The sequence below is a fragment of the Euprymna scolopes genome, chromosome 17 (assembly GCF_053919585.1).
Source record: "Euprymna scolopes isolate OS-2025 chromosome 17, ASM5391958v1, whole genome shotgun sequence".
NCBI lineage: Eukaryota > Metazoa > Mollusca > Cephalopoda > Sepiida > Sepiolidae > Euprymna > Euprymna scolopes.
Window position 1 is genome coordinate 122,736,359 of NC_136498.1, and position 11,923 is coordinate 122,748,281.

At 34.9% G+C, this 11,923-nt stretch overlaps 1 protein-coding gene across 1 annotated transcript; it reads left to right on the top strand.

Moving 5' to 3' along the window:
- Positions 1 to 4,207: 4,207 nt before the first annotated feature.
- On the top strand, positions 4,208 to 4,657 carry LOC145297062 (uncharacterized). Its single transcript, XM_080143290.1, has one exon. The coding sequence runs from the start codon at positions 4,208 to 4,210 to the stop codon at positions 4,655 to 4,657; it is 450 nt and encodes a 149-aa protein (XP_079999416.1).
- Positions 4,658 to 11,923: the final 7,266 nt, after the last annotated feature.

Below are 11,923 nucleotides of genomic sequence, written 5' to 3' on the forward strand. Positions count from 1 at the left end.
ATGAGCCCTCATTTCCAAGTTCACCTTTTAGATCCGTTAAGCATTTTGGGTTTGTTTTACTATACACAGATTCGAAAAAGTGTTCTTCTTCTTCTTCTTCTTCTTCTTCTTCTTCTTCTTCTTCTTCTTCTTCTTCTTCAACAACAACAACAACAACAACAACAACAACAACAACAACAACAACAAACAAACAAACAAACAAACAAACAAACAAACAAACAAACAAACAAACAAACAAACAAACAAACAAAACAAATATATAACAAATAAATATTAAGGCAAGATAAGTTACTTTTCTACCAAACTGGATAAATTTTTAGTTTTTTTTTTAATTTAATGTAAAATGTTTATTCAGTTCGAATATCATACAGTGTTTATCGATATATTCGAAAAAGACAAATGGCGGCGAGGTCTTTGGAATACCTTAAGTTTGAGAAAATTAGTTCAAACTAAAAAAATATACAAAATACTTCTAGAAACTCACCCAATATATGTTACCGTGACATAGGCTGACATATACTGAATGAGTAATATATTGCTACACAGTCAAGATCATGTGTCGATTAGCTAGTTACCAGTAACTAGAGACCTCTTTCAGGCGATACAGCTTATATGAAAGAAAAGTCTGCGAGGCCTTGGCATATATTTGCGTTGCAAACTTTGAAGATATATCCTGTTTGTAAAATGTGAAAAGGGTGCCTTACAAGCACAAGAATATTTTCAAATATTGTACTGGTATTTTATTTTCTTCAAATTAACCATCCCACAGAAGTCTTGAAATAAAGACGAAATGTTGATGAACATGTAATTTGGTTTCTTCTTTCATCTCTCCATTACGTCAGAATATTATTTGCATAATTTTCATCATCATTATATATATATATATATATATATATATATATATATATAAATATATAATGATGATGATGAAAATTATGAAAATAATATTCTGATGATTGTTAAATATATATATATATATATATATTATATATATATATATATATATATATATATATATATATATATATATATATATGTATATATATAAAGCTGAACGTCTGCGTGTGTATCTGGTCACGAATAGGCTCCTATATGGTTGACTAATATAGAAAACTGATCACATATAATGACAGAAGATGTATCGAGACACAGGAATGAGTATGTTTGATCTGTCTGGCATAAAAGTATGGAAATAAAATTAAAAAATTAAAAAAAAACGTTTACAAGTGTTTTTGATATATATGTACATAACAATACTTTATAAGTCTGTTTTAACTTAAATAAGGATGGTATAATAAAATTGTGGTGTCTGTGTTCGCGCCTGGCCTCCATAGAATGGAAATAGGCACAAACTTTAATAAAGACTTTTCATATCTATCTGCGTAAGTATACTTTGATAATTATGTTTCAGTTTGAAGAAATATGGTATAATAAAATTATGGGGTGTTCAATCGCGCCTGACCTCCATAGAATGGAAATATGTCACAAAGTTTAACAAGTTTTTTTTTTAATATAGATCCACAGAATATTGTGATAAGTGTTTCAGTGTGAACAGGTATGGTATAATAAATTATGGGGTTTATCTATTTTATTTTTACTTTCATCATATTTTGCTTTGGTTTTGATACCTCCAAATTCGAAGCTATCTCTTTGCAACCCTGCCTTTTCATAACCTATCATACGTTCATAAATCAGAGTCCATTTTCTGTAGGCTGTTTTTGAACCCAGTCAACGACGGGTACTTTTGCTAGTATATATATATATATATATATATATATATATATATATATATATATATATATATTACCCGAATATGATGTCAGCATGTTAAAAATATACCATTTGTTGTAAAAATCTAATGGAAAAACACCTGAAGAAGTTGGTGGGGACAGGATATTTTTATGGAAACATCAATGGAAACATAAATCGTAAAATTGCCTACTCATCAATGAAACAGCTGCAATGGAAAAAATCCAAGAAATAAACGAATGTTATAAAAAAGAAAACGTGAGTCTTTGAATTTTCAACAAAACTTTGCACTATATATGCTCTGTCCCTATTAAATAAACACATCGAGCTTAACTCAAAATTAACGGTGAATGGTTTTAAAATAACAATCTAGACCCGTTAAACGAAAACGGTATATATTGAAAGTAACGACATTTCAAAAACAAACTTAATATATATATATATATATATATATATATATATATATGTCCAATGTTAACAAATTCCTAATGAATCGCCTCCTTAAGTAAACACTTCATCAAAGCTCCACACTAACGTAATGTACTTGCAATAACCTTATCCCTGAGTGGCTTCCGGGCCTTGATAAGTGGTGATCACTGTGTAAAAAAAAAAAAAAAAAAAAATATATATATATATATATATAATAAAAGAGGCGCAGTTTTCCCCCTTTGGACCAAAATACCGTAAAACAACAGATGGCACATATAAATTCATTATGTTTACACTAATAGCCATTACATTATTTATCTTTATTTGTAATATTTAAACATTAGATTTAATCTTATAGTCAACACAAACCTCTCTTTATATATATTTATGTATGCGTATATATATTTGTTTAAAATTTTTTGTCTACCAAACTCTTCTGTTAGTGTTTGGTCTGCAGACATAAAACTTAATATATAGGGTATTCGAACCCATACGAAACTTTATATTTGGGTTGTAGTCGGCGAAAATCTGTGTAAAAATGTGAAAATCAAAATGGAATTTACAAGGTGAAGGTCGAACGACGGCATTACGAATATGCATGCGTAACGTAATAGCTATAGTTTCATCTTTTAATTTTTAGCCTTGCAGCAAACATGTCTTCATAGCTCAGACATTAACGTCAAAGGAAAAAGTAAATCATAAGCTAAACGTTCTGGTTTCGATTCTCGGTGGTGGCGCACGAGTCATTTTCTTTTGCTTTTTTAATAATTACTATATATTGGGTCCAATATAATATAATAAATACGAAATCTGCATTAATCAAAATATATTTAAGCGTATTTTATGACCGGGCAATGCCGAGCGGCCTACTAATATATATATATATATATATAAAACTCAAATGACCTTGTAACGAGTGATGTAACCCACTTTCCAGTTTACGACATCTGATTGCGCATGCGCGCATAAACATTAACCCATAACAACATAAACAAATAAACACAAATCGCTTCTTTTGCAGATTTTGACCTGCGCACTGAAATATTAACGTAATTATTTCGAAATTATTATTTAACATGGGAATAGTGGGGGGGGGTGCAACTATTCTTTATTACAACTATACTGACGTTATTTTCTTACAACTAAACAACTTTAACCCGTTGACAAACATAAGAACGATTGTAGTAAAACCAAGACTACTACTACTACTACTACTACTACTACTACTACTCTCTATCCGTCCCTTTTCCGTCCTTCTTTTCTTCCTTCTTTTTTATTTTTTGTTTACATTTCTAGATACACAATAGTAGTGTGTAAACGGTGAATTTGTTGACACATTTACTAATCTGTTTCAATATTTGTTTTATTTTATTTGATTTAGGTTTTGTTTTTTTGCTTCAGGTTTTATTGATTATTTTTTTTTTTAGATTTTAATTTTCTATAACTTGGTTGAAGGATTCCAATATGGGGTTTTCATTCCTATATTTCTCATCATCTGGTGACGTGGTACTCGAATGACGGTGTCACGGCGAACCAGATAGACTGCATTTTGATACGCAAACGCTGGGTAAGCAATATGCGTGACTGCCGCGCTTACAGAGGTGCTGAAACAGGAAATACCCATGGATCGGATCATGTCCTTGTTAGAGCCAAGCTCACAATGCGACTGAAGGCCAACAAACACGTTTCCCGTCAAAAACGTCTTGATATCACGAAGCTGAAAGTGGACGACACTGCGACTCAGTTTAGACTGGACCTACGCAACCGATTCAATGGTTTACAACCAGAAGAATCGGTGGAAGATATATGGAAAGCACTCAAAAAGGACGTCACTGAAGCAGCGGCCAACACCGTGGGTTTCACAAAGCGTCGTCAAAAGGACTGGATCTCAAGTCGAACGGTGAAATTGGGTGAGGAGGCTAAACGTGCCAGACTCAACGGAGATGCCAACTATCGTCGCCTTCGCTGAGAAACAACGCACTCTGCCCGCAACGACCGCAATGTTTACTGGCACAATATCGCAACTGACATGGAACATGCAGCCTCGGTAGGGGACTCCCGCAAGTTATATGAACTATTGAAGTCCAGCACACAGACGAGGTCATCCGTGAGCGAATCCATCCACAACAGTGGAGGTGAAATCATTACTGAGCTAAACGCACAATTGGATCGGTGGCACGAGCACTTCCGTGAACTCCTGAACCACCAGGCTCCACCTACAATACCAGGTCAAAACACCCCCACCGCTGCAGATCTCTACGATTGCTCGTCGGATACCCCCAGCCATGAAGAAATCAGAGCCGTCATTGCCAAGTTGAAGAATAACAAAGCTCCAGGCGAGGACGGTATCCCGGCTGAGGTCTACAAGACTGGAATCGATGAATTAACTCCTCGCCTACACCAGCTGATTTCTGAGATTTGGAATAGTGGGGAGATTCCCCAAGATTGGAGTGACGCCATCCTTCTTCCCTTTTTTTAAGAAGGGTGACAAACGGACATTTAGTAACTACAGAGGTATCAGCCTTATAAATGTAGCTGCCAAAGTCTTCACTATCCTCATTCTGAGACGGTTTCAATACGAAAGGGTCAGAAGGACTCGTCCTAACCAATGCAGATTCTGACCTGGCCGCGGATGCATCGACCAAATATTCACGCTGAGGCGAGCCTTGGAACAGCGCTGGTGCTACCAACAGCGTACAATCGTATGCTTTATCGACTTCGCTGCCGCTTTTGACTCGGTCGACCGCGGTACCCTGTGGAGAGTGATGGAAGCAGATGGTATCCCCCCGAAGCTACTCAACTTGATCAAGGCCTACTACCATTGTCCGCTGTTATGGCCAGGACTCCTCTTTCTTCAATGTCAGCAGTGGTGTCCGCCAGGGATGCGCGCTCTCGCCCACCCTTTTCAATTACGCTATTGATTGGATCATGGAGCAGGCGCTGCCTGGATATCCTGGCGTCGTGGTAGGGTGTAACTTTCATCTCACCGATTTGGACTACGCGGACGATATTGCAGTTCTCGGGGAGAGCTACAGAGACATACAGACGGTGCTGAACCGAATCCAGGAGAAGGCAGCTGCCATCGGTATGAGAATCAACGCCAGCAAGACGAAGATTCTATCAGCTGGCATCCCCCAAGCAGAAAGGTGCTCTGTCATTCTAAACGGGGAAACCCTCGAGGAGACGGATAGCTTCAAATACCTGGGCTGCACATTCATTGGTACCGGTCAAGGCATGAATGAGATTGAAACACGCATTAATGCCGCATGAGCTGCCTTTTGTCGACTCCAAAGGCGATTATGGTCACGGCCTGAAATACGTCTGAGGACAAAAATACAAATCTACCAGGCCCTCGTCCGCTCAATACTTTTGTATGGATGTGAGACCTGGCCCATACGGAAAGCGGATCTGCGACGCGTAGAAGTTTTCGACCACTACAATCTCTGCCACATTCTCCATGTCCGTCCCCTGGATTTCGTCGCCAACAAAGAAGTCCGGCATCACTGAAATCTCCAGGCAATTACTGACCTACTGCGGGCTCGACGCCTTCCATGGTTCGGCCATGCCTCTCGCTGTGATGCAGGGGTCTTTATCCACGAGGCTATCTCCCCACGTCCTCTACCCCGCTGAAAAAAACGTGTCGGTGGCCAGCTAAGAACGTGGCTCGGGACTATCAATGCCGACGCTGAGCTTATTTCGGGCCCGCTCATCTATGGCCTGTCTCGTTGGAGACGTGACTGGCTGTTGCTCACTCGGGATCTTGCCTCCGATCGCCGGGCTTGGGCCACAGCGATACGAGATGTGCATCTTCATGAAGCCGACTCAACTCCTCCAGGGTGAATGTCGTTTCAAGTACAAGTAAGTAAGTATATTTCTCATCGGTAGGTTCATGTGCGTTTTTGCTGCTAAATGGCTTTCGTCGGCGTTCGACTCGTAGGAAAATCATGTTTAATTTTCGATTTTTGAGCGATTATTCGGAAAAATAGGTAACTTTACACGAATAGGGAGGATTTTTTTTTCACGTTTGAGTGATCAGTCCGTGATTTTTCATTTTAATATACTTTCATAGAAATGTTTCTGTTATTTAAAATAAAAACTATTTTCTTTACGTCACAAGTGCCACGCTCATACATGAATTCCATAGCTAATATAACATACTGACCCAATGGGTCACGGGTAGTCTAGTATATATATATATATATATATATATATATATATATATATATATATATATATATATTACAAGTAATATTTTTACATTTGAGAAAATATATGCACATTCGACATGTCTTTTGATGGCAATCGGTCAAAAATGAATATTTAGAGATTTATAAAGAACCAGAATTGGAATCATGATTTTGAGAATGTTTACTTTAAGAAAATCTTGTTGCTATAGCAACAAGAGATTTGTTTTCCCCTCCTTTTTCTGTATTTATATAAGATGTGCATGTTGAATACAGAATAGAATCTGTTGACGATACGAAAAGTTATGTAAGCAAATTGCGATAAATATATTCCGATCAATCGAAACCAATGGTCAAGAAATATTGGTTGCTAAGCAACTAAGAGCTTCCAACCATTTTTTTAAATACTGTAATTTCATTTTTTTTTTTTACATAGGCATCACCACATTATCAAGGCCAAAAGGCCACTCAAGGATAAGGGTTAAAGAGTGTACAGTAGAAATTGGACAATATAGTAATCATTAGTAATGAAAATTTGTTAAATTTGATAACTTATATGGAACGGCTCATCAAGAACTTATTTACGTAGGACTTGAAGACAACCATATTGTAATCAACCGGAAAGCAGGAAAACGGAAGACAATTCCACAGGCGTGCAGTTCTAAGAAAGAAGATTTGTTCATGGAATCTACGTTTAGGTTTAGGCACAGATAAAGAGTGGGGGGGAATTATTGATAGTGTTTACAGTTAGACGAGTATTTCTTGTGAAAGGTTGGCGAGGGGGGACCATAGATTGAAGCTCAGTTGAACACTTTCCATGAAAATAACGATGCATCAGAGACAGACTCGCAACATCTCTTCTGTGAGATAGAGGTTGCAAGGAAGAGAAAAGGATATCTCCTATGAGGCTACGAAGTCTATTTTGAACTCTATCAAGGCAGGACAAGTTCTTTCTAGCAGCTCCTGCCCAGATGTGGCAACAGTATTCCATCCTTGGACGTACCTAGCTCTTATATAGATAGAGAATAGCATCAGCAGTGAGATATCTACCGGATCGATTTCAGAACGGATAACGTTTTCTAAAAATGTATTAATAGATATGAAAAAAATAAACCCCAAAAAACTATTGGAATTTATAAGCCACTTATATATTGGTCAGCATGGTTATGCTCCCTTATCCCTTTATGGGGCACGTTGATTGGATAAAGGTAAATAGGGGTCATGTAAGCCAGCCTAAGTCGTTTTGAGACTAGAATTAAAAAAAAAAAATTCAATATTATGCTTGACAGTTTTAATCTGTTCGTATCCCCCCCTCTCTCTCTCTCTCTCTCTCTCTCTCTCTCTCTCTCTCTCTCTCTCTCTCTCTCTCTCTCTCAAAGTCTGTCTTAAAATATTCAGTACTTGTGCAGATTTTAAACGTCCTCTGGGTTTTGTCCAGAACATTACGTCAAACACTCGGGCTTGCCTGTAATCTGACGTCATATGGCGATCTGTCAATCACAATGCGCGTAAGGAGCAGACGACTTTCGGATAAATATTGGAAGAGAAAAATAAAATTTAAACTAGATGTAACATGGAAAACATGGAGAGTAACATTAATATGAATTTACGTTAGACAAACAATGGTAGACCCTGAAAAAGTTTTTTGTTTTTGTTGTCAAAATAAGAAATTAAACGGACTCCCAAAAGAATTGCTTTACATGTGGCGTAGATGTGTCAGAAACTTCGTGAAAAATATTGAATAATTCGACCCCCTGTCTTTCCAAGCTTATAACTACTTGAAAAAATATAATTAAAACCCTAATTTTTTTTTCAATTAAAGGAGCAAGGACCAAGGTTTCATTTAAACAAAAAAACAAAAAACAAAAAACAAAAAACAAACAAAGTGATTTAAAAAAAAAAAAAGGTTTTAAACTTCGGACTCTACAGATAAATCTCTAAAAAAACACTTCTTTTTTGTTTTAAATTTTAATATATTATTTATTCATCTTTGATCTTCAATTTGTGATATATAAAACTTTGGCGAGTAAATTAATTATTTACGTTTTAATAGACATTTAAGAATGAGGGGGATGGAATTAATTCGACCCCCTGTCTTTTCAAGCTTATGACTACTCGAAAAATGTAATTCAAACCCTAATTTTTTTTTCAATTAAAGGAGCAAGGACCAAGGTTTCATAAAAAATAACAAAAAAAAAAAAACAAAAAAAAAACACCGTGGTTAAAAAAAAGGGTTTTAAACTTCGGACTTTACAGGTAAATTTCTAAAAATAAAACACTTCTTTTTTGTTTTAAATTTGAATATATTATTTATTCATCTTTGATCTTCAATTTGTGATATATAAAACTTTGGTGAGTAAATTAATTATTTACTTTTTAATAGACATTTGAAAATGGGGGAGGGGTGTGAATTAATTCGACCCCCTGTCTTTCCAAGCTTATAACTACTTGAAAAATATAATTCAAACCCCAATTTTTTTTCAATTAAAGAAGTAAAGACCAAGGTTTCATTAAAAAAAAAAAACACACACACACACACACACACACAACGTGTTTTTTTTTTTTTTTTTTTTTAAAGGTTTTAAACTTCGGACTTTACAGGTAAATTTCTAAAAAACACTTCTTTTTTGTTTTAAATTTTAATATATTATTTATTCATCTTTGATCTTCAATTTGTGATATATAAAACTTTGGCCAGTAAATTAATTATTTACTTTTTAATAGACATTTGAAAATGGGGGAGGGGCGTGAATTAAAAAAAAAACGTTTGTCTAAAATATTATATTCGGTTTATTGGAAAGAACATAAAATTTCACATTGACCCTGAAAATATCGTAAAAATAGAACCAATAGAAAAGTTTTGATAGATTTTTAAAGTTTAAAAATTGAAAAATATTGAGTTCGTAAAATTCATTACTGTTTTAATATATATATATATATATATATATATATATATATATATATATATATATATATATATATATATTTCTATTACTTTTAAAACAACTTTAATAGTTTATTTTGGAAGTATAATCCATAAAGAAAATAAATAACCCACTTTTAAAGGAGAAATTACGAGTTTTTTTTTTATATTTTATTCGCAGTTTCGTGTTATTGAAAAATATTTGAAAAGAAAAACTGCTTCTTTGAACCTTTTTAAAAAACTTTCAGAAAGAAAAAAACATAATTTGTTTTGAAAAAACAATAAAAGAAACAACTTTTGTTTGCTAAATATTATCTATAAAAATGAAAACAAAAAATAAAAAAAAACGGTTATAGTAAACCTCTCCCCTTTATAAAAAAAATATTTACCATGAAACATTAAATGAATTATAAAACAAAATAAAGTCAGGTATTTTTTATTTTCTTTTTTTTTTCAAAGTATTTTGATGCTAATGCAGAGAGTGATCCGCGCTATTTTTTAAATCGTATTTCCACGTTTAATTAAAGTTTTATTATATGTTTTTTTTATTCAATTGTAAGGTTAAAGTACAGAATAGGTACAAAACACCCTCCCTTCCCCATGTTAAGAATGGCTTTTAAAATAATAACGTTATTATTTTAGCACGGATCACTCTCTGCATGAGTACCGGTATTTTTTCTTTTTTTTTTTTCAAAAGTTATTTTTACTTTTTTTCTTTCTTTTTTTGAAGGTATTTTTTTCTTTTTTTAATGTATTTTTTCTTTTTTAAAGATATTTTTAAAGGTATTTTTCTTTTTTTCTTAAAGGTATTTTTTCTTTTTTTCTTAAAGGTATTTTTTCTTTTTTTCTTTTTCTTAAAGGTATTTTTTCTTTTTTTCTTTTTCTTAAAGGTATTTTTCCTTTTCTTTTTTTTTTAAAGGTGTTTTTTCTTTTCTTTTCTTTTCTTTTCTTTTTTAATTTCTACGATTTCCATTTATACTTTACTATTAATGTTTTATACCGTTATTACGATTTGATCATCGGCGTTGCACGGCATAATCCGGCGGTTGACGTCATGTTCCGGGCAAAGCCGAGTGGACGATTAGCTACGTCCGGTTCAAAATGTGCACAAGTACCGAATATTCAGATCAATCGATCTCTCAACATTAATGATAATATTGTTCTTCAATTTTCTTAAAAAAAATCAATGAAAAATATTATGACGATAATTCTCATCTCCTATTATGATCACTTATTCCTTTATGGGTTGTGTGGATTATCCAATAGGGAAATCCAATCATCGCTTCTTTAGAGATCACGTGACTCAGCCTATATAACGTCAAACGCTAAGCGTCCCCCCCACCTCATTTTAACTAGTTTGTAATTGACGTAGATTGTTGGAAATTGTATATGGAAAAGCGAGCCTGATTGGTTGAGGCGCTGAATGCCATGGTTTCTTTTTCAAGCCTTTGATTGGATCGCTAGAAAACTTCCTACGTGCGCAGTTTTAAAACTAACAGACATTTTCGCCCTCTTTGCAAAAAAACCTTGCTAGGGTGTAGACGCCAAAAAAGCATCCCCCCCCCAAGGGGAGGTCTCGAGGTCAACCATGCTTGGAGCACGATTCCCTTTTTTCCTTTAACCAAGTATTTATTCCTATTATGATAGGAATTTTTAGACGCACATCGTCTTTCCTAGAACTGACAATTCGACTCCGTTTATTGGAGTTTTATTCATCCAGTTGCCATAAATAAATGGTTTCTGTTCCCTTTTACTAGCTTCTCCGAAGAGAAGCAATTCAACACCTCAAGAAAACTACTAGACTCTCAGAGACGCGAGAAATGGGCATATTTTTCGCAATCCAACTTAGAAGACTGAAATTCATCTTCTCAGGTAAAACTTGCTTTATTCCAGTGTCCTTTTTTCAGTTCTAAAGCGTGTGATTCTCACAAGATCAACATTCGTTTCAAACTCATTTCTATGGTTTATTCTACTCGTAGGTAAGACATTCATATCGGAGAAGGAAAACTCTGATGTAACTCCTACTTGGCCAGATTGCTGAAATTATGGGAACCGGCTCATTTGCAAATTTTCAAAACAATGTCATGATAAAGCATTGCTTTCTGATGGGGAATATACTATTCAAGCAAAGCAATGGCTAAACAAGTATTATTAGAACTGCTTCATTGAAAACAATTAAAATGTGTAGTAGTAGTAGTAGTAGTAGTAGTAGTGGTAGTGGTAGTAGTAGTAGTAGTAGTAGTAGTAGTAGTAGTAGCGGTAGTAGTAGCAGAAACAGGAGGAGGAGGAGGAGGAGGAGGAGGAGGAGGAGGAGGAGGGATGTTCACAAAGTAATGCTTCCTATGTTTTTATTCCGCGCGGATGAATTAGACACGATGGCAAATTGCGTTGTTATCATGACTGGACTCATGCATTCATAACCTGAAAGTTACACATCTTTGTTGGAGATATTGACGGTGTGAAACTAAGAAAACAACCCCTGTCATTGACGTGCATCAGATTCAGAGATGCGTCCTTGAATTCATGGCAAAAGTACAAATGATCGCTCGTTTTAGTCGCACAACTCCTGTCTTTGTAGCTCTTCAACGTTTCCAGTTAAAAAAAATTGGAACGACCCTCGTATGACAAAACGTGCTAC

Coding starts and splice junctions, on each gene's coding strand:
- LOC145297062 (XM_080143290.1), top strand. CDS start 4,208: ATGGAACATGCAGCCTCGGTAGGGGACTCCCGCAAGTTATATGAACTA.